The sequence below is a fragment of the Pteronotus mesoamericanus genome, unplaced genomic scaffold (assembly GCF_021234165.1).
Source record: "Pteronotus mesoamericanus isolate MK-2021 breed Mesoamerican mustached bat unplaced genomic scaffold, CSHL_Meso_final contig_657, whole genome shotgun sequence".
Lineage (NCBI taxonomy): Eukaryota > Metazoa > Chordata > Mammalia > Chiroptera > Mormoopidae > Pteronotus > Pteronotus mesoamericanus.
In genome coordinates, this window is record NW_026555229.1 from 6,118,802 (window position 1) to 6,142,510 (window position 23,709).

The 23,709-nt window shown below is 44.3% G+C and overlaps 1 protein-coding gene across 2 annotated transcripts in view; it reads left to right on the forward strand.

Annotated features, from left to right (window-relative positions):
- WBP1L (WW domain binding protein 1 like) overlaps window positions 1-23,709 on the forward strand; it is a 55,863-nt gene that overhangs the window by 4,368 nt on the left and 27,786 nt on the right. Inside the window, exon 1 of one of the 2 annotated variants that reach the window (XM_054581437.1) lies at window positions 17,230-17,452. The exons of the other annotated variant lie outside the window; for it this stretch is intronic. Within the exon in view, the coding sequence (XP_054437412.1) occupies window positions 17,426-17,452 (27 nt within the window). The 5' untranslated portion in view covers window positions 17,230-17,425. Of the gene's footprint in view, window positions 1-17,229; window positions 17,453-23,709 lie in introns of those variants that run through there. 2 annotated transcript variants of the gene reach the window in all.

Below are 23,709 nucleotides of genomic sequence, written 5' to 3' on the forward strand. Positions count from 1 at the left end.
TGGCTTCTTTCACTTAGCATAATGTTTCTAAGATTCATTCATGTTGATAGGTCAGTATATCATTGCATGCATCAGTATTTTATCCCTTTTTATGGCTAATTACTACTCAGTTTTATGAACGTACCACATTTTGTTAACTCATTCATCAACTGATGGTCATTTGGGCTGTCTGCGCTTCTGGGTTATTACAAATAATGCTGCCGTGAATATGCATGTACAAGTCTTTTTGTATACATGTTTTCATTTCTCCTGGGTATGTACCGAACGGTGGAATTGCTGGGTCATATGGTAACTCCATGTGTAACCTTTTGAGGAACCGCCATACTGTTTTTCACAGTGGCATGATAATTTAATTAATTTAAATGCAAAAGCTCCACGTGCCTGCTGACTATATATTAGGTGACGCAGCTCTCCCGGCTTTCCAGTGCAGGGATGGGGTGTGGTCTCACACAGCGGTGAGGTCTTGGGCTCAGGGGGCAGACCACCTGAGTTCCAAACTTGACTCTTCTGCTTGCTATCCTTGAGCAAATTACCCAGCCTCTTTGTGCCTTAGTTTCCCCTCCTATTAAATGGGAATAAATAAATGAAAATAGTAAACCTAATAAGTTTGTCATGAGGTGAAAAGACATAATATATGTGAGGATTTTACATATATTATTATATATTGTTATTGGTGGTCCTCAAAGTACATTATGCTTGGTAAGTAAGCGTCAACTTCCAAATCAAATTCAGAAGTAGATTTGAAAGTGACTTCCTTGATTCTGTTCTATCCCTGAGTTTAGGTTTGTCCCTGCGTTCTTTTAGCCATGTAGCTAACTGTCATGGCGAGCCTATGTGTTCAGGGTAGTGGTTCTCACTCAGTTGGGGACAATTTTCCCCCTTCCAGAGGACATTTATCAGTGTCTGGAAACATTTTTGGTTTGTTACAACAACGTGGGCACCTAGGGAGTGAAGGCCAAGGATGCTGTTAAACATCCTCCTGCAGTGCTCAGGGGGGTCCCCCGCAGCAAAGAACTATCCCCAAATTGGAGTAGCGGCAAGGTGGAGAAACCCTGGATTCCTGTCAGATCCTGTTCAGTGTCACAGGATTTGAGGTTAGCTTTCCTACGAAGAGAGAGTATAGTATCATGAAGGGAGTGAAATGTCCTCTGACAGCTAGTTTTAGGTGGGATAATCTAAAGCTCTAACATCCTGAATCCTGATCACTCTGAGATTTGTTGGCGTGTGTTACCAGTCAGCCCTGTTTTGTCAGCCAACATCAGACATTTGAAAAACATTTTTTTTTACCCTGTGGTTTAGGAAGCAGGTGAGCCCTCCGTAAGTCACCTAGTCTTGAACTTTCTTTTTCCTTGCTTTGGTCTGCCTTTGTGGTTTTACTTGAAGAACATGTTTGTTTTCGCCCCAGTGAAGCTGACGGTCAGTTACTTTCTTTTTTCAGTGTCCTCCTTGGTTCCGTAGCCAATCGGAATCGAGTCATGTACTTAGAACTTTTTCCTTTCCCCATTTTAAGTCTTGGCTTTACTCTCATTTTCACCCTCACGGGCGAGTGTTGCTTGGATCTCACACACGCTCTCCGTCTGTCACCGTGAGGGAAGCTGACTTTCTTGCACCTCAGGAAGGCTGTGTCTGGAGGAGAGCCCTCCCTCTCAGCCCCGAGAATGTGGCTCATTGTGGGTGGCGGGCACTAACTAGCAACTTTTTTGGATCCTGTGGCTACCTTAGATGGCTTTGGATTAAAAAATTCAGCTGCCTTTTCAGTTCCTGGCCATCTACATGCCCCAGAAGGCCTCTTTCTTTTCATGCCTTAAAGTGTTAGGACTGATGCTTGTGGGGCTGTTAGGTGCCTGACGCGGGTTTACTCCTTACCTGCAGCCCCAGTCACGGGCACTGCCAGGGCTGCCGACCCCACTGTAACTTCAGAAAGAGTAAGAGCAGCTACTGAGCGAAAGGGAGCAGTCACAAGGGGTCGTGGTGCCCTGTCTGCCCAGTGCCATACGACAGACAAGCTGGTCCGTCTGGCTGTGGCCACCTCCCTTTTGAAAATCCTTTGTATTTCCACTAGGTGGAGCAAAGTCTGGCCAAAAAACTGCATGCAATGTGGAAACCACAAGCAAACAAACACACATAAATCCAGAACATTGCAGTCTGGGAAGTAAGGAGAGGGGAAACATATCTCATCCTATTGAATTCTGCTGCTTGTTGGTACAGTTCTGGGCTTTCCCTGTGTGGGAATAAAAGTAGGTCATTCTCGCAGACTTGTGGATCGCTAGTCCTGCGTCGACTGGGTTTCTGGGATTCTCTCACTCAACTGCATTCCCATAGCCTTGATTTATTTCCTTTGGGTTTTCTGGTTTTCTTCTGGTTTCTTCTCTGGGAAACCAGATGAGCTGTGTATGTACCTTCTGTTCCTGGTACCATGGTTACCCGCAGAGGGCCACAGCTAAGTTTTGATTCATGGCCCTAGGTGTTTTAAAGAATTTAATTTAAACTTGTTTTGGAAGAGGTAAAAGTGAATGTAAGACGTTGCAAGAATATTTGTGGCTGGGAAAGCCTAGAGTGAAGTTATAAAAACATGTCTGTGTTGATTTTTAAATATCAAGCAAGACAGATCTTATGTCGTAACACTGTTTCATTATACATTCTTGCAGATCAGAGGCATCCGATCATGGAGAAAATATTTATGTTTTTCAAAATTCTACGTGTTTTTGTGTTTGCCCTTTCCTAAGTTATCTCCCTCAACTAAACTTGGCAGTTTCACTCCAGTCGTATTAAAAACCAATTTAACATGGAAACACCACCAACCCCCCCCCCCCCAACTTCATTCATTGATCAGATCTCAGTATTTTACATCTTGGTGGTTTATTTGGGTGAGAAAGTTAATCTTTGGCTTTTTACGTTAGCATGTTGGAGCACTGCAGCTTTTAAGGAGGAGTGGTGTGAGTTGAATAGTGTGAATTCACCCTCTGTACTTCTTTTTTCTTGAGACCTTTGTCTTTAGATATGCAGATCCTCTTGCTACATTTGCAGGGGATGGGGGAGGCACCAGTCTGATCTGGCACAAAGTCCACTCTGTTTGTCTTTCCATTTTCCCTCTGTAGACCTGATTGCTGCTTTTAGTACTTTTTACCTTTCCATATCAGTTTTTATTTTATTGTATTTTAAAATTTATTTTAAAAAATTTTATTTATTGATTTTTAGAGGGGAGGGAGGGAAAGAAAAGGGAGAGAAACATCAATTGGTTGCCTCTCACATTCACCCCAAGTGGGGACCAGGCCTGCCACCTAGTCGTGCCCTGACCAGGAATGGAACTGGTGACCTTTCGCTTTGCAGGTTGATGCCCAACCAACGGAGCCTCACCGGTCAATACACATCAGTTTTTAATTACACAAAAATAACTCATGCTCATAACAGTGGTAGATAATACAGAAATACAACAATGCTTAGAGTAAAGAGTGAAAGTCTGTGGTTTGGTGTGTATTTTTGGTGGTTTTTCTGCTTCTGCTGCCTACTTCTAGATAGACAGGGTGGGGCGAAAGTAGGTTTACAGTTGTGAGTACACAAAACAGTTTATTCTTGTATTGTTATTTAAGTAATGTTTGTATTACAACTAATTTAATAAAATGCATATACATACACACTTATATATACAAATAACTCATATGTAAACATAAAATTGATAGTATATGTAGGTCTCTTTATATTCTTTCATTAAAATAAATAAAAGGGGGGTCCTGGCCAGTTACCTCAGTTGGCTAGAGCATGTCCCGATCCACCAAGGTTGTGGGTTTGATCCTTGGTCAGGGCACACACAAGAATCAACCAATGAATGCATAAAAAAGTGGAACAACAAATTGATGTTTTTTTCTCTCTCAAATCAACAAACATTTTAAAAATCTATTAAAAAATGGGATAATTTATATGTAACATTTTACAATATGCACTTTTTAAAAACTTTAATATATTGTAAGCTTCCATATCACATTATACCTCTGATGTTTTTTAAATGCCTGTGTGTTACTGCTTTAGATCATGATTTATTTAACCACTTATTTTTAGAGAGGGGAAGGGAGAAATAATGAGAGGGAGAGAAACATCGCTGTGTGAGAGATACATCGATCATTTATTTGCCTTTTGCATGCCCCCGACTGGATTGGGGATATAGGGTATGAAATTTGTGGTCGATAGTGCCAGGTTGCTTTCCACAGTGGTTCTGTTTACATTCCCGTCACTAGGGTATGAAGGGCTCATTTCCTCAAAGGTAAGAACATTTCTTGATCTATGTCCCATGCTTATCCTTGAAGATGTGTCTTCTGAACATGGGCACCTGGGCAACCTTTCACTTTACACCTTGGAAGCCTGTAGGCCTCTGATTCGCTTAGCTTCCAGTCTCCCCCCCCCATCTGCAAATCGGCTGCTCCCTTTGCTCTGGAGGATTCACCCAAGGACAGCGAGCCTGTAGCTGAAGAAGGGGAGAAATGCCTGCCCAGGTACTGAAGGAAGTGGTTTGTGGTCCCCTAGAAGATGTCAGGCAGGTGGCCTGGAGTTGTTGCTCAATTGCTACGTGGCACACAAGTCTAATTGCATGCCCAATGAACCACCTGCTCGTGGTGATCGTCCCAGAAGAAGGACACTTGAAAGTAGCATTGCTGAGAGCACGGACTCTGGAGCCAGACTGCCTCCATATAATCTTAGGCTACTTAGTTAACTCAGTTTTCTCATCCGTACCATGTGACAGTAGCCTGTAGAGTATAGGGTTATAGCAAAGGTAAATTGTGTCAATACTTTCGAAGTACTTAGAGCAGTACCTGCCACATAGTAATTACTTGGTAAACTTTAGCCTCTGTTGTTGTTGTTGTTGTTGTTATGTTTAGGGAACCTTTAAGGCTTCCCTGCTCTGACTGAACCAACATCTGTTTCCAGGGGAGGAATTTAAGAGTACATGTTGGTTAACTCCTAGTCCAGAAGGCATGTGCATCACTTCCAGATCATCAGCCTTGGCAATCAGATGAAAGGTGTTTTTCCAGCAATTGTATTCTCATAATAAAGTAGGAAATTATTCTGAGAGCAAGTAAGTAAGAATACACGTATACCATTACTCTGATTTGTACAGCACTGTGCTCTCTTGAGTGGAGAAAAGAGTGCGGGGAGGTGAGCTGCTGCCTCGAGTGTGGGAGCTGCGGTTCGCCATCCGTCCTGACCACAGTGCTAGACCACAGGCAGCTCTGTCTGCTCTGGGAACACTGTGTACTGTACTGAGTGAGGTGCTCTGGGGCTTCTTGACACCTGGCCCCAACCCCCATCTGGTATTTCCTGTGCTGGGGTGAAGATGGTTTTTGAGGGGTTCCCCCCCACTTTTTTGGTAATAACAACATTATTGAGCTATAATTCACATGCCATAAAAATCTTTTAGAATGTACAATTCAGTGATTTTGGTATATTGACAAGGTTGGGTTACTACCCCCACTATCTGGTTTCAGTACACTTTCATCACCTCAAAAAGGAATACGGTATTAGAAGTCGTTGTCTGCCTCCCTTCCCCGCCACCCCAAGTCCCTGGCAATAACCCGTCACTTTCTATCTATGGATTTTTCCATTCTGGACATTTCATGTAAGTGGAATCATACACCATGTGGTATTTTGTGACTGGCTTATTTCACTTAGTAAAATATTTTCAAGGTTCATTCATGTTGTAGTGTGTGTCAGTATTTTATTTCTTTTTATGGTCAATTAATATCCTATTATATGGGTGTAACATGTTTATCTGTTCTTCAACTGATGTACATTTGGGCTGTTTTCACTTTTGGGCTATTATGAATAATGCTTCTATGAATATTGGTGTACGAGTTTTTGTGTGGACATATGTTTTCATTCTCCTGGGTATATACCTAGAAGTAGAATTGCTAGGTCACGTGGTCACTATGTTTAACTTTTGAGGAACTGCCAGTTTTCCATAGCAGCTGTACCATTTCACATCCCACGGACAATGTACGAGCTTTCAGTTTCTCCACATCCTCTCCAACACTTGTTGTCTGTCTTTTACCATATTTTGCTGTGTATAATGTGCACCATGGCTCTGTGTGCATTATACATGGGATTATTATGTCCATTATTATACCTGTGGTATGTAATCATTATACCCATCTATATACACATCCTTATTTTTCCCCAAAAAATTTGGGCAAAAAGGCGGGCATTATATATGGCAAAATATGGTATATCATAAACAACCTCGTAGGTATGAAGTAGTATTGCTGATTTTGATTTGCATTTTTCTAATAATCAGTGATTGAACAGCTTTCTATATTCTTATTGCCCATGTGTATATCTTTGGGGAAATAGTTGTTTGATTTTTGGCCTGTTTTAAAAGTCCCTTCTGACTGAAGGGAAAGGGGTCATTTCAGAGCACCTCAGTGAGTGAGTGCGCAGGGGGAGATTTCAGACTTCGGCCATGCGACCACCTCGTCTCACGATGCCAGGCCCTTGCTCTAGCGCTTCCGTCATATTGTCCAGATACTGCCCTAGGCGGCCGTGTCTGTGATAAGAGGCCCATGTGGTCAAAGAAACCTATCGGTTTTTGTTTTGTTTTTTTTGTTTTTGGAGATTCACAATGCACATACTGTATGGTTATGCCTCTGAAGAATACTACAGTTAAGCCTAATGAGTCCCTTGTCAGATAAATGATTTGCAAATATTTTCTCCCATTCTATGTTGTTTATTCAGTTTCTTGATGGCATGATTTGAAGCATAACTTCTTTTTTTTTGAAGCATACAATTTAGTTTTGATGGAGTTCGGCTTATGTGTTTCTTTTGTCTCATGAGCTTTTGATGCTCTTTAGTTTTCTTTATTTTATTTTAAAGATTTTATTTATTTTTAGGGTTGGCAAGGGAGGGAGAAAGAGAGGGAGAGAAACATCAATATGTGGTTGATTTTGCATGCCCCCTGCTGGGGACTCAGCCCACAACCCAAGCATGAACCCTACACTGAGAATCAAACCAGCGACCCTTTGGTTCATAGGCAGGTGCTCAATCCACTGAGCCACACCGGCTAGGGCTATTTTTTTTCACATTTTTTTGATTTAATCTTTACTGTATTTTTTTTCCTGTTATCATTTAGTCCCCTTATGCTCTCCTCCCCCCAAGAGTCACCGCCCTGTTGTCCATATCTGAGTCCTTTTTCTTCTTTGTTTAATCCTCCCACTCTCTAACTTCCCTCCAGCCCCCAGCTATCATCCTGCTCTCCATCTGTGAGTGTGTCCCTGTTCAGTTTGTTAATTAAATTCCATATATGATTGAAATCATATGATATCTGTCCTTTTTCTGACTGGCTTATTTCACTTAGCATAATGTTCTTCAGGTCCAACTATGCTATCACAAAGGGTAAAATTTTCTTTTTTTGGCTGAATAGTATTCCGCTGTGTAAATGTCCCATAGTTATTTTATCCAAAGAAAAAGAGAATTAGCCCATGTACCCATTGCTTACTTCAGCAATTTATTGTCATGGTTGGCTTTGTTTTGTCTATATCCACTTTTATTTCCATTCATCCGCAATGAAATTATTTTGAAGCAAATTGTAAACTTCATTTCAGCCATAAATAGTTCCATTTGAATCTCTTAAGAAATAAAAGGATTCTGTTCCTCAAAATAACCACCCTACCGTATCATAGCCTAAAAAAAGGAAAATAATTCCTCAATGTTATAGGATAGAATCTTGCATGGGAGAATTTAAATTACATCCTATGATAAAAATACTATCAGAAAAATTTAGCTAATCATGACAGCTCTTCAATTTTCATAAGTAATTAACCCTCACTAAGTATTCCACTACTTTAAAAACTGTTCCCAGCAATACCTTTCAAAAGTGCTTCTCCAACCACAGCTTTCTCCATTTTTTCTTTTCTTTTCTTTTTTTTTTAACCTAAACAAATCTAGTGGTGGAGTTTTAATCATGGCAAACCTTTTTTATTTTCACCTCCTCAGAACTTTCTTTGTCATCTTGTTTGACACACATCCATTTCCAAATTCTTCCCAGTATATAAAGTGAAATATTAACTTAGGACTTTTGCCCTCAATTTCTATTGTAGGGAGAATTTGGGGAAAAATCGTCCTCTTATCTGATATTGCACAAATGTTCAGAGAAACCTGGGAAAATGAAGAGACCCTGTGAGTGTAATTTCTCCTCTTTTAGTTCTTAAGCTGTCAGCTGGGCACCCGCATCCCATGCCTGGCTGACTATGCTCCCGCTCAAGATACAGTTTTGAGGGTTTCACGGCAGATGCACACGCTGCTGAGGGAGAAACAGAATGTAGAACGTGGAGGCGTATAGATGCTGCAGAGACAAGGGTGCTACAAAAGAAAACTGAGTAAGAAAGAGTCTGTGCTGTTCAAAAGTTAGCAGATTTAGGGTCAACAGACTTCTTAACCATGGGACTCTTCAGAGGCTTAACTGTACAGCACTGTATGTCGTGAATTTCCAAAAGAAACGATAGACTTCTTTGACTCCATGGGTCTCTCTTACAGCAGAAATGGCTGCCTCGGACGGTCTCTGGACAATACTGAAAGAAGTAACTGTGATGGTGCAGAGCAGTGAAGTAATTGGTCCAGGGCCATGAGAATAGGTGGTCACGTGGCAAGTCTAGAAGGCCAGAGCCCTGACAGAATCGAGTCAAAAGGCACATTTCCCTCTGGGCAGCCACTGACTGGCGTTCCCTGGGAGGGCCTCTGTCCCGTCAGTCAGAAGCTGAGGTCTTACTCCGAGGTCACTCACATTTTCAGACCTTCAGGAGACTCGTCTGACAAGCGGGGATAGTAATAGCTGCCTGGCCCTGTCACCAGCTGATGTAAGGAACAACTAAGATGGATAGGAAAGTAGTTTATAAACCTTGAGTTCCCTGCAAGGCTGATGATTTTGTTGTGTTTGTTTCTCGCTGGTTAGCGCCACCTCTTCTGCAATATTGAGCATACCTTGGCTAAAATGTGCATCTTGGGCAAAGTGGAAGACTTTGGGACAATGACTATAAGTGCAGAGATGTTGACATGTAATTTTTTTCAGGGAGGAACAGTGGCTTGTGCTGACCTTCCTCCTTGCTGTGATGGGGGATGTTTTCTCAAAGTCACTTCCAGTTTCTTTCCTCCTAGGTCTTACACCTATGTAGTAGCATCTCTCTGCCCACTTCTGCTTTGGTGCAGTGATTTCTTCATGATTTGAACCCCAAGTCAAGGTGTTTTAAAAGTAGGCCTATTTACTGCTGTCATCTTGTGTTGCCTCACACTCTGCCCTGGGAGGGAGTGAGTACAGGGTTCAGTTGTGGCCTGGGGTTGAGCATTCAGTGCCTAAAGGGCCAGTACACCCTGCATCTGGCATGATACCCTCTCCAGTTTCGCCCCCTTTAATCATCATTTTACTTGGGGCGTGGGCATGGGTTCCAGGAATTTTCCCACTTCCTATAGCTCAGGGGAAGGATAACCTGAATGTTTTCTTTTGGTGTTTTGAAATCGTAGGGCTGGTGTAGATTTGGTTACTGCATAGCCTAAGGAGGGAAGAGGTAATATTTGATTTACATAAGATCCAGGAAATGAGGGAAGGCTTGGTGCTGGGAGCTGTGTTTACAAGTAAATCTTACGAAGTTTCACAATCCTTTACACAGAAGAGGCAACTTCCAGGTATTGTTAATGGAGTTGGCAAATGGCAGACAAAACCAGGAGCAGCTTCATCTCACTTTCCATAATCGAAAAACAAATGTTGGGAATTTAGATCATGTCTCAGCTCTACCTTGAGGAAGAGACTTTTACTTTTCAGGTGGCTTAAGTACCTTAAATCCCTCACCTGAGAAATCAGAGGCACACAGATAGTGAGATCCACAGAGGGTTTCCCAAGTCCTGCATCAAAGCCCATGCGCTCAGAGTAATAGACAGGTGCTCTCCTGATCTTGTCTATCAGTTTTCTGTCGCCAGGAAACTGTCACCCTCACTCACGTTTGGGGATTCAGCTGTGTTAGCTTGATTTTTACAGTCTTCCCTTTAGTCTTTAAGTCTGTTCATCCACATAACAACCTTTTCTTGAGGGCTTATTTTGTGCAAGGCATTGCTTAGGATTGTGAGAAACACGGAAGGGAAAGTTTGCACCTTGCCCTTAACTTGCTTGAACTTTAGAAGAGGAGATAAGCCTGAGAATAAATAACTTTGCCAAGTTTATGAATACAGAAAAGAGTGAGTGGATTTTCCTATGAAAGCACAGCCAAGGTGGCCTCTCTCTGGACATTGTGAATGACTGCTCTTATGTCCTTAAACACAGAGGGTCTGGAGCTGCTTCCAGGGACTCAGAATTGACGTGCCTCTGATAAAATGACTTTCATGTTAGTCCATTCTGTGTGCCTGCCATCCATTGCATTCATATCCCCAGTGAATGTGGACCACGTCTCTTTGTTTTGCCCAAAGTTTAAATAAGTGAAAGATGAAATCAGACTTAACGGAGACCTGGAACACTAATTTTTCTAACGGTCTTTTTCCAAGTTACATCTGAGTGTGTATCATGTAATATGTATGACCTACGTCCCTCCTTTTGTTCTTATTCTGAGCTTTGGTTTAAAGAACAGTTTGCCAGGAAATACGAAATGTGTCTGGGAGCAGTCCTGCGCTGTGGCTTGCTAATTTGCATGCAGTTCCTGACTACTTGCCACTTTGGTTGAGGTTGAACTGTTTCTAAGGCAGGAAAGATGAACCTTGCATTTTGGTATGAAAACAAACAAGGCTACTGTTGTACTCGATAAACTAAATCTTCAGGTTCAGCGACGGCCCATTAACTGGCAGTGACAGCCCACTGTCAGGGTGAGTTTCGGAGACCCCTGTACTCTCTGGAGATGGCAGCAAGTGCCCACGCATGAGGGTGATAAATATCGTGGAGTGACTGACTGTCAGTACAAAAGGAGTTTCTTGGTAGGGGCAGAGAAACAAGAGGCAGAGGCCTTAGGAAGCTGTTGTAAAACTGGCTTCAGCTTCTGCTACTTTCGTTTCTGTATTTAAAAGACCGAAGCTGTACCATTGACATGGGTTTCTTCTCTCCACCTGTCCCACCCCCGAAACGGGAACAAAATCAGTTCCAGGATTTATCATATTTTAGTAGTAAATATAGTTAAACAAGCAAAAAGAGAGTCTAAGATACTTAGTACACTGGAAATTCCTGTCCTTGATATTTGTGGCACTACTGATGTCATTAGAAAAAAAATATGCTAATTAGAAGTACTCAGTAAAGACACGCATGTATGTAGGACATCTGTGTTCTACCTCCAGCTGAGCTTTGCTTCATCTGCTGCCTTTCTTTTCTTTGTTTTTTTTTTTTTTTTTTTTTTAAAGATTTTATTCTTAGAGAGAGGGGGAAGAGAGGGAGAGAAACATTGTGTGGTTGCCTCTCGTGCGCCTCCTGTTGGGGACCTGGCCCACAACCCAGACATGTGCCCTGACTGGGAATCAAACCAGCAACCCTTTGGTTTGCAGGCCAGCACTCAGTCCAATGAACCACACAAGCCAGGGCCATCTTCTGCCTTTCTCAGATGCCCTGCTTGTCTTTGTTTCCATGGTTGGGCCATGGTTGGCCCTGCCTAGTGTGCTTGTCTTCCCACCCAAACTGTGCACATTGTTATAGCATCCATCTCTCTCTCTCCCTCTTTCTCTCTCTCTCTCTCTCTCTCTCCCCCCCCCCTCTTTAAATTGATTTTAGGGGGAGAGAGAGACTTCGATTTGTTGTTCCACTTTTTTATGTATTCATTGGCTGATTCTTGTATGTGCCCTAACTGGTGAGCAAACCGCAATCTTGGTGTACCGGGATGACGCTAACCAACTGAGCTCTCTGGCCAGGGGAGTACCTGTGTCTTACTACCACTTTATTTGGCCATTCTATCTCTCAGCAGCTTTCCTTGTTTAAGCCCTTCTTGGGACTTACTGTCTTTACTCCTTCCCAACATTTATTATGAAGTGCCTTCGTTTGTTTCTGCGTCTGCAGTCTTTTCTCCTTAACTGGGGTAATTAAATAAATTCTCCAGGGCAAGACTAATTCGTCCAATAGTCCATCCTTCTCATTCCCATAGTATATCCTGACTGACTGACTGACTGACTGTGACTATCAGGTCACAAAAGAGGAGGAAATGAAAATTATAATATCAAAGTATATCTCCATGCGTGTTCAAGATATTTTGGAACCAAACATACCTGGTTGAAATGCTGGCTCCACTGCCTATGAGGTGTGGGTCCTTGAATGGTTACCTCACTTGAGTAAAGCTCATGTTTTTCATCTGTTCAGTGTTAGCTGTCAACATGTTAGGATCTTCCCTCTCTGAAATACATCACTTGATGTTTAGCAAGTGATGGATTATATACTGCACTTAAGAGCTGTATGCCCAGCCTTCCCTTTGGGAAGACTCAATAGTAGGAAAGCATCCACAGGCTTTTATGGAGACTGTAGAAGAAATAAGCCCCATGACTTGTAGAGCTCCTTATGCTGCTCCGAAGCCAGGAGCAGTGTGTTTTCTTGCTTTCTTGCCTCGGCAGGCCTGCTAAACGTCTGCTTTGTCCAGCCCCAGGACACAGATAAACTAGTATTCTTGGCTTCCGGCAGCTAAGCCATCCTTACCGTTCCTACTTGGCACAGTTCTGAAAATCTTTGTTCCGAGTTTGGAATTCTTCCCACGGCATTCGCCAAAAAAATTACTTCAGGATTCTTTTACTGATGCCCAACCCCACATTCATGACAAAAAGATACTCTGTTTGATTTTTATTATTGTGGCATTCACCTTGCTTTGGGGTTTGAGTTGGTATTCACATCTCGTTTTTTTTGTCAGAGCTCTAATGCATTGCAGTGTGCCTGTGCCCACCCTGAGAAAAATGTGAAAGGTCTCTTATCTCAGGTACCGTGTGTCTGCCTCACAGTCTCTGCTCAAAGCTCCTGGAAGTAAAATGGCCCGCCGTCTGGAGATTATCTCATACCCCAGAAGCCTGGAACTTGCTGTCCTGTTCTGATAAAATTCTCTTTCTTCAGATTCCTTGACTTTAAAATACAGAATCCCCTGGCCCTCTCCCGTAGCCCCCTTCAGCCGCAGCCAGCCAGGTGACCCCGGTGTGGGAACAGGTCACCAGGTTACCTGAGATCCCAGCTCGCTCCTTGCGCAGGGACCAGCTGTGTGCTGGGAACAGATGAGGGAGTTTCAGGGCTTTCCCGTTGCTTACCTCACAGGACGCTGGCTGCAGAGTGGGTCACGTGGGGGTCCGGAGGCCCAGGGGCCCTGACTCCACACTCCAGAACTCCACTGTCAGATCCAGTCTAAGTGCCAGTCCCATAGACAGGATTCAACTGACCCTCAGTTCTGGTCTTTGCCCTATTAGTATCTTCTGATTTAATATCATGGCTTTTGTATTACTGTAAAGGAAAGAGTCTTTGGAGCAAGGAATCCTTGCTGTCCTACTACTAGCTCTGTGACCTTGGGCAAGGTCTCCACATGCCTTAGTTTCTGCAGCTGAACAGTAGGGTTAATAGTACTGTGGTGGGGTCTGGGGGGGAGGGCGGATTGCCGAGGGGGTGTTCCCGCGCTCTGAGGTTCGGTTATATGAGTCCCTAGCACAGGGTCTGGCTGATGGTCAGTGCTGAACAAATAACTATTTTTTCCTGTCTCTGAACCAGAATTTTAAAATTATAAATACATAGGCTGCCTAGAAAAATGTTGCCAAAAGATTCTTAAATCAACTACAGTGAAAGAATGAATGCCACTGGCCATGAACGTATATGTTGTAGTGTGTCTTTTGTTTTCAGTATATCTTCTTAAATAATAAGGTAATCGGAATATGAAGAGTTTTAGCATTGCTGTCTCTGGGGATTCTCTGAACTGGGGAGGAGGGAGCTAATCAGTAGAAAGATGTCTCAGACACTGCTTGGGGCCATAAACAGTTGTGAAACTGCAGCATTTTGACAACGGAATCCTGTCTAATTCTGGTTTAGTGTGACAGTTCCTTTTTTAAAAAAAAATTGTTGAATTCATCATTGAATTTAATTCTCCATTGTCAGACAGGTGACTATAATCGTGATAAAGGATTTGACTTACCTTTGGTCCACCGTATATGAGCCTGGATCACTTAAAAGAACCCCCCCCTTTTTTTTTTTCAGACTGGCAGAAATTGCTAGTGATCATCTTATTTTGCCTCTTAAGTCCCAAAGCCAGTTTGTCACTGGGTTGTGGTAATATTTGCATGGCATGGCAAAAAATGAAGTCACTTTCCTGGGAAAGCCTGCATTTGTCAGTTCAGCCTCTTTTTCTTCTCATCCCCCCTGCCCCCCAAAAATCTCAGTTTTCAGTGAGGGTTGGTCAGCAGTGGGCTGGGGCAAGGAGAAGCAGATTAGTGAAAAGAAGCCATTGTCAGTAATCACTCTGTTAAAGTGTATGATATTGTGCTAGGTGTAATGCTTTGGGTTTACTGCTGCCTTGCAAACAGGAATGTATAATCTTGTAAGGAGAAAAAGTAGAAAAATGCTGATTAGAAGAAACGCTGTCTTGAGTAGCATCCATAAAAGGGATGATTCATTAGGGGAAATCGGGAAGTCTATGATGCAATTTTGGTCATTTAGATTGAAATTTTACAAAGTTATATTTGGATTTCTAGAAATTTTTTTGCATTTCCACTTATTCAGAGATCACTGATGATGAGTATTGTGTAGAAATGGGGAATGTTTCCATAGTCCATCAGAGGAAGGGTTCCGGGGTATTTTGCTCATGATGGTGTCCCCAGTGCTTAGAGCAGTGCCTGGCACTCTGTGGGCATTCAGTGTGAGTGGGACAAGTGAGTACGTGTACTTACGCCATGGTCCTCTTTCTGGAGAACTGCAGGTGCCACCCTGTGTTGTTACATAGGTTCAAATCACAGTTGCCCATGAAGGGCTTAGGATGCCTTTCTTCCAGTTTGGCTGTCAAACTTTATAATGGCGCAGGTATTTTGCCGGGGATCTGAGGAAATGAAAGAAAGGCGTTGGCCCTCGCTGGTGTGGCTCAGTGGATTGAGTGCCGGCCTGTGAATCAAAGGGTCACTGGTTTGATTCCCAGTCAGGGCACATGCCTGGGTCCCTAGTAGGGGGCGCACAAGGGGCAACCACACATTGATGTTTCTCTCCCTTTCTTTCTCTTTCCCTTTTTCTCTCTAAAAGTAAATAAATAAAATCTTAAAAAAAAAAAAAGGAAGACATTGAAAACAGCTTTTTTGGGGCCCTAACTGGGTAGCTGAGTTGGTTAGAGTGTTGTCCTGACACTCCAGTGTTGTGGGTCCAATCCCTGGTCAGGGCACATGCAAGAGTCAACCAATGAATGCATAAGTAAGCGGAACAACAAAAATCGATATGTCTCTCTTCCCCCCCGCCCTTCCTCTCTCTAAAATCAATCACTTTAAAAGAAAGAAAGAGCAGGTTCTTCGCTCTTCCCTGTGTGGCTGTTCCTCAATGTCCAGGCCTGCCTTTCTGGCAATTTGGCATGTAGGTGAGGACTCTAGCAAGGCGTGGGATAGACCAGGGGTGTCCATCCCATGTGGCCCAGGATGGCTATGAATGTGGCCCAACACAAAATCATAAATTTACTTAAAACGTTATGAGATTTTTTTGTGATGTGTAGCCCAAGACAGCTCTTCTTCCAATGTGGCCCACAGATGCCAAAAGGTTGGGCATCCCTGGAGACTGTATGACTCTGTCTTGAAAATACAAACAGGCTAAAGAATGGCTCCTTAGGCCCCAGACACCTTCAGCAGCAGAAACCACTCTCTGTATACATCTCCCCTTTTCTCAGTAGCAGTGAGACAGGGAGTCATTCTTTTCTTGAGCCTCGAGGAAATGGCTCAGCTGGCTTGGCTCATTCATTTCCTTGTCAGGAAAGTCAGTGTGACCTTGACCGTCAGGAGAGACCTGCAGCAAGCACATTGTGCTTGGCTGGATTCACTAATGATCCAAAAGTACTTTTGGCAAGTCACCATGCTGTAAGTGTTGTGTGCTGCTAATTTATTGTCCTAGGTGGGGGGGACAGACACTGCTTTGTAAGACTCAGTTCTGATTTACCTGGGCTATGCCCAGCACCGTGCCAATCCCATAGAGGTCTTTGATAAATATCACTGGAGGAAAATTGTTGCAGAAAATAAGATGAGATAGATATACTTGCTTTGAGTCATGGAAAATATACCTCTAATCAGCAGCTTACAAAGTTAGTAGAAAGAAACTTTGGATTTATAAAGTTCCTCTGAAGATTGTTTTCCTTAAGGAGAAGTTACCTCTGCAAGTCCAAGTTCAAACATAGGCCTTTTGTCCTTTGCTGGTGTTTTCTTTGGTAGAGGATTCCAGTCCAGAGAGAGCTACTGTGACCTGCTGCGTAGGGAACAGTGGCCAGAGGAGAGCTGGCGTCCACCACTGACTAGGAAAAGTCAGATCAGGACACCAACCCCAGGGCCTTTGCTCTTTGTGCAAAGCTTGCCGTTAGCCATTTTCCCCATAAACCGAGCTTAGAAAAGAAGGCATAACAAACCTAAGGTGGTGAACTTTGAAGAAGCAAGAGCTGGTTTAAATATAGATGATCTGCTTCACTGGCAGCTTGGAGGCTGCAGTGGGACTTGTTGTACCTTTTGTAAGACAAGTGAAGAAAGATGTTGGCACCTGTACTTGGTGCAATTTGTTTATGAAATATAAACTCTCCTGTTGAAGTGAGGGCTCAAAAGGTCAGCATCCAAGGTAGCATGACCTACCTTAGCTGGGGAAGAGGTGCCTCTCCACACTGCCTCAATCCCTAGAGAAAGTCGGGACAGCAAGCTCTAAAACACCAACTCTGGCAGGGGCAGGGGTGGGAAGGTTCTGTGAAACTTGGTTTTTCTTTTCCCAAGGAGGAGAAACAATACCTTGGGGGTTGTAGTGTCCAATCCTTATTCAGAGAAACATGGCTCTTTTCAGCTTTAGACCCTTGGTTAATGTCCACCCAAACCTGCTCAGAGCTGAGGGGGGCTGTTGGGGGCGGGGGCTGCTTGTCCTCTGTTGCCGGCTCCGGCTCTAGGTGGGTCCAGGGCTGGCCATTGTGGGTTTGCAGCACATCCTCCTCGGTTCCACAGCAGCTGTCTGGAGCTTTTTCTGCTGTGCTTGAACTGATGTCATTTCCCCCTTGGCAGACAGCTTCGGCTTTGCTGCGTCTGAGATATGTCACGAGAAGGTGGGGGTGGGTCGGAGCCAGGCGGGGGGAGTAGCGAGGAGAGCAGGAGGGAGAGTGCCTGCTTGGTCCCAGGACTCTGTTTACTTTCTCTGCTTTGCTGGGGAAGGCTGCCTAACTCGGCCGCGCAGCACGCAGGCCCACCAGGGGAAATGCTCGTTCCAAGACTTTAACTTTTAAAAGCCCTTTGTTGCAAACGTTAGTGTGGACGATGCTGTTGCAGGATGCCTTTCCTTTTGGGTCTTAGACAGGTAATCAATGGGTTGTGCGTGGGTCAGGGCTGGGAAGGGAAGAAGGGTGGGAGCTCGTTCATGGTGCTGCTGCTTGTGGGGTAGAGGGAGCCTTTTAGAAAATGTCTCGCAGTTACAGTAGGCCAGCTCCCATACAGAAATTTCCAGTCTTTCCTTCTTCTTTGCTAGTGGCTCCTTACTTCTACATCCCTAAGCGTCTCTGGGGATTCTGATTTTCCATTAGACACCTTAAGACCGGTTCCAGACCTTCATGGAGAAAACAGTTGAGAGGTTGAGGTGGGGGCGGGGCGGGGGGGGAGGCAGAATGGGATTCTTAATCAGATCCCCTCTTACTCTTTCTCCTTTTTGATTTGGCTAGTTAGCAGAGATTTCTTCACAGTTCCAGAGATTTCTGAATGGGGAGAGGAGAACTTCTTTAAAAGGGAAGGGTTCCCAAAGGTTTTCTCCTTTGAAGAATGCTGTCAGGTCAGGGCTGCGTGGCTCTGGGACATCCCGGGCCCTGCAGAGGGGAGGGCGTGGGATCGACCACCTTTTGGCTTTCCTGGCTGCCTTTTCGGAACCAACAGACTTCATTGCTTTGGGAACCACTGTTTGAAGTAGGGGCACTACATTATAGCAGATAACCTAGAGTGGGAGGGGAAAACAGTAGCGAGGGACCAACTGCTGTCTGCTGCGAACACAGCTGTTGCCAAATATTTGTTCCAGGGCTTCTGAGAGTTGGCCACCCCCACCCCCTCCTTGGTCTGAAAGGCACGTCTGTATCGGAATGCAGAAGCGTAACTGTAACCACCCTCGGCTGTAAGAGGGGGGTGGGGAGGGGCACACACGCTCTGTTGCCTGTTCCTGGGTAAGGAAAAGCCACAGATAAGATACGACCAGAAGCCTTAGTTAGAGAGTCCCTGCTAAAGACTGCTTGTTGAAACTCACTCAGAAAAGTCCTGGGTGAGCGAATCTTCCTTGCTTTGCCTGACATTTTTTTTAGAAGTAAGATTCTCTGAAAAGCTACACACATCCCATTAGTGCTCTTGTTGAACTTCAGTGTTTCTTTGATGCAGCTGATAGACAGAGAGTGGGATCCCATTTGAGCATTTCCTCTGTCCCCCAGGGCTGGCATTTTAACCTATGGGCAGAGGGAGCCCCAGGTGCGGCTTCTGAGCAGTGTTGGAAATGGGACGGATGGAGGATCCCGTGCTTTGTCAGCTGGCGAGGAGCGTGCCTGATACAGGGGGGGAGCAGGGCTGGGGAGCCAGAAAGACCTGTGTCTATATCCTCACTCCTCTGAGGTCAGGATATACCTGCTTACCTGCCCTGAGCCTCATCTTTGAAATGGAAACTGTAAAACTTACACAAAGAGTTATTGGGAGGGTTTCACAGAAAATGTTTTTAGAACAGTAGCGTCTTGGCTGGCTGAGAGAAGTCATTTAGTTAAAAAACATAACTGTTTCAAAATTATTTATTTATTCGAGGGAGACAGAGAGGAAGGAGGGCAGAGATAGAGAGAAACCTTGATTTGTTGTTCCCCTTATGCATTCTTTGGTTGATTTTTGCATTTGCCCTGACTCCAGTCTGAACCTGCAACCTTGGCATATTGGGATGATGCTCTAACCAATTGAGCTACTCACTCATAACTATTATTTTTATCTATTCATTCCTAAAGGATGCAAGACAGGAGTACTGGAAAGCAAAAGCTCTAGAGGGTAGATTCTTTTGCAGATGTGGAGAGTGTGGTAGACAGGAGCTCTTGCACCAGTCATTTGGTGACTACCATTGTGTGTTGGCAAAATTCGGAGGCTGTGGCTTGCTATACTAACATACTGTTTTTTACAAGATTTTATTTATTTTTAGAGAGAGGGGAAAGGAGGGAGAAAGAGGGACAGAAACTTCAATGTGTGAGAGATACATTGATTGGTTGTGTCTTGCACGCCCCCAACTGGGGACCTGTCCACAACCCAGGCATGTGTTCCGACTGGGAATGGAACCAGCAACCTTTTGGTTCACAGGCCCACACTCAGTCCACTGAGTCACAGCAGCCAGGTCTGTACTAATGTATTGTTCATCTTATGTATTGGGCATATCCAATACCCTCTACTCGTCAAGGGAGAGGATGCAGTGGTTAGTTGTTGTGGGGAGCATCTCAGAGGATCAACAGCAGCAAGTGAATCTTTAGCTCTTGTTTCTGAACAGGTTCCTGGTAGAAGGCTGAACTAGGGGATCTCTTGAAGGCCCTTTCTGCCCAGGCTTCTGTGATTCAAGCCTTGCCTATAAAAATCTTGAGTATTTTGGTTACATAATTTTTTATATTTCTATCATTTATGTGTCTGACAGTGTAACTATGTTTTTTATTGGACCTCTGTAAAAGCTAGCCTTCTAAAGATTATTTTGTGATAATTCTGTCTTTAAAAAAATGACATAAACTCTATATGGAAGTAGTCTTTATCATACATTAATATGTATGCACTTTTAAATATTTTTCTTCCTTTTGAATCCACATAACTCACAACCTTGTCTTATGTGATAGCGTGATCCTATTTCTACAGAAGTGCATGCTGAGGCTGACAAACGTTAAGCCATTGGCCCAAAGTTGTTCAGCAAGTTAGGGAAATGGTAGTTGATGTTTGTTTGTCTTTTTAAAGATTTTATTTATTTTTAGAGAGAGAGGAAGGGTAGGAGAAAGGGACAGAAACGTCAATATGTGGCTGCCTCTTACGCAGTCCCTACTGGGGACCTGGCCTGCAACTCGGGCATGTGCCCTGACTGGAGATCTGAACCAGCTACTGACCCTTTGCTTCACTGGCCGGCGGCACTCAATCCACTGAGCCACACCAGCCAGGGCTGAACTGAAGTTTGTTTTTAAAAAAAAGAAAAGAAAAAAAAACAGGGTTTTTTTGTATTGTTTTGTTTTACTTTTTTTTTTTTTTTTTAATAGAAATCTTCTAGAAGGCTCCTTTTGATTTTAGGGAGAATTTCTTTTTAGAAATTTTTTTTATTGATTGATTTTAAAGAGGGAGGAAGGGGGAGGGATAGAAACATCAACTTGTTGTTCTGCGCATCCATGCATGTGCTTTCAGCGGTTGATTCTTGTACAAGTCCTGACCACCCCACAACCTTGGTGTGTCAGGTCGACACTCCCATTAACTGAGCTACCCGGCCAGGACTTAACCCTGGTTTTCTGATTTGAAAACCTGAAGATTTTTCTCACTACCTAGACTGCTTTGCTCGATGTTTGTGAGAGTGGAGTAGGATTAATGTGTTGTTCCATTTGGGGCATATTTTCTGAAGGTTGTTTCTAGGAAGCCCAAGGACCAGATAAGACACTGCTCTTCTCTGGGCACATTTGCATTTTACTCTGTGAAGACGCGCAGGCAGAAGACTCTCAGGCTTGCAGCATTTACTGAATAATCCCACTGTAGGGAAATTTTGAACACTTAACACATGGGGTCAATGTACAAAGGATGCAAAGACAAAATAAAACACAGCCTTTACTTCCTGGAAGCTCATACTCTAATGCAGTTTTTCTCAAAATGCATAAAAATCACCTGTGAGTTGGGCTTATGAAAAGGCAGATTCAGTAGGTCTGGGGTGGGGATCCAGGAATATGCATTTCTATGAAGTTCCCCAGGTGGTTCTGATCCTGGTAGTTTCTGGCTACACTTTAAGAGACTCCCTCTCCCCCCCACCCTTTAGCAGCTTGGAAATCATTACATGACAATGTGCCGATACCATAACTGAGGAATCTCCAGGGCCTGTGAGAGCAGTAGATGGGAAAGCATTTAAATCAGGTTGGGGGAGGGGAGGTGGCTTGGAAGGCTTTCCTGAGGTGATATCTGATCTGAAACTTGAAGGATGAGTAGGAGTTTACCAGACAAACGAGGTGGGGGAAGAGCGATCTGGACAGATCAGATTGGGAGTGTTTTTGTTTTCTCCTGTGGATGAGAAAGGAAACTGTTCTTTTGTGAGTCTTGGTGTTGAAGAATTTGGCTTACCAAGTGTTGGTGTCCTTTACGTCACAGGGGAGGAGAGCATTCGGGCCCTTCAGTGCAGCGTTTGTAAAGGGCAGTGAGGCCTGTGGCTTTCTCCCAGGGAGCTGTCTTAACTGTTCTTTGGAAGAACTAACACAGTGTTGACTAAAGAATGGCCTTTGTGCTCAGAGGAACTGAAGTTCAGAAGAGCGTCACCTGCTGAACTTTTTGAGAATGGCACCGTGTACCGAATTTTAGATAAAGCACACAGTTGAGCATGCTCTTCTTTTATTACCAGGCGAGATCAGAAAATGAGTTTTCTGGTTAAGAGAATCCGTCATGTATACCTAACAGATGGATTACTGATTTTTAGAGAACAAGATTGCAGTAGAATGTTCTTAGTCTGCTATTTGCATGAATTTGATTTCCTGTTTAATGCAGAAGGCCTTGATTTTTGTAATGCTGGAGCATTCTTACAACCAACATTCTATATTGGAAAAGCACTGTACTCCTTTTCAAAGCTGTGGTGCTTACCAAGAGGTATAAAGTCTGTCCTGCCCTGAAGGGGTTTACAGTCCGGCAGGGGAAGCCGAGCAAGCGTGAAGGGAGCTGGACCTTCGGCAGGTGGCGCTGAGTGACAGCAGAGTGGAACAGAGATGAAGAGATGCCTCTGCAGGGGGTCCTTTCCGCTGGCCAACAGCCTCAGTTCTTGCACTGCAGGGGTGTGGATGGATCAGTCAATGATAAGTCCTAGTTGATGGACTGCAGGCTAGATCCACCAAGACAATAATTTATACCTTGTACCTCGAAATGTTGCCTCTCCCCGTGCCCCAAATTGTTCACACCGATAAAGTGACGTGGTCCCTGATACTGGAAACGAGTAGTCTCCAACACAATGGGGGTAGGTGTGGGACCCTCTTAGGCAGTGTGCCCTTGCCATGTTAGAATTTGTCATGGGTTGGGACATCTAAGAGGGATCAACTCCTGGCCCAAGGGGCTGTTTGCACTCTCAGAAGGGGACAATGGTACCCACAGGCCCTTGATTGGCCTGATGTTGATTGTCAGGGCAACTAGAATGTGGACCCCCCAGTTACTCCCTGGGCATGGTGAGAGCTCTGAGGGTCTCGCAAGGACAACAGCGAGGCTGCTGTTGTGATAGCCAGCCTAAAGCTGCAAGGTGGCAGGCAGCTAGGGAGAGGGAAGAGGGAATCTGTCAGCTTCCCACTTACCCCCTACGCTGCTGACTATTAGCTGACATTACATGATACTGTTACTGTTTTTTCCGGACAGCCACCCATGAGGTAGGTTGTCTTAACCTCCTTTCTGCTGTGAAGAAACTGGAGCTCAAGGAGTTCTGTCTTCAGGATCACACAGCTAAGGGATGGCAGTGGTGGCCCTGGGGCTAGGTCTTACCAGTGTTGCCCTGCTCATGCATATTTCCCTGGTATGGTACCTGCGCCGGAGTCTGCTGCCAGGCCTTCTCCCTGCATGCCCTGCGGTCAGCAAAGGACGCAGTGTTGGCTCCTCGTCATCGCTACCCTCCCGTGTGTGCTTAGCCTCTCTCTACCAGGTTCAGGACAAATTGAGCAAGACCCTGCTTGGAAGGGAGATGGCTGTCTATGGTGGAGCGCACCGCAAGGTGACACTTGGTGTTTGTTAACCTGAGGTTGAAGCCAAAATCCTTCTCGGAACTGATCTGTAAAAGTCTTGTAAGTGACAGGCAGGACCTCAGAACCCCTCAGTTCCCTACTGTCCCCTAAAGGCAAGAAAGGGTGGCTGTTACTAACCTAAGCCTGTTCAGGTGAATTTTTAAACCCCAATCATCTCTGTTGCAAGAAGGTGCTTTTTTAGAGGAATGGAGCTTGTTTTTCACCACATTGCTGTTATCAAAGCAAAGAGAAGCCTGTGGACTGGACAATAATTTAGTAGAAAAGAAGACTATCTGATGATTTTGAAACTTTTATCTGGGATAAAGCCAAAGAAAACATTCACTTCCTCCAGTGATATCCCGTGAGTTTGATCCACCCCCTCCCACCCCTTTCCCTTGAAGAGGTAAATTTTAGTCCTGAAAAACAGAGTAAGTTTGGACCACTTAAAAAGCTGGGCTATACAGCTTCTTTTCCTGCCCTAATTCCCTACCAGCCAGACACTGGTTTCCTCTCTCTGCGCCCCAGGGCTTCTTGGCCCTGCGCTCGCTTCTAGTCGCTGTAGGCATCTCTGTGCCCCTCTCTGACTTTGCTTCTCTGGGCAGCGCCCAGCTGGGCTCAAACCATGGACCTCACAGGAGGCCTCTGTTGG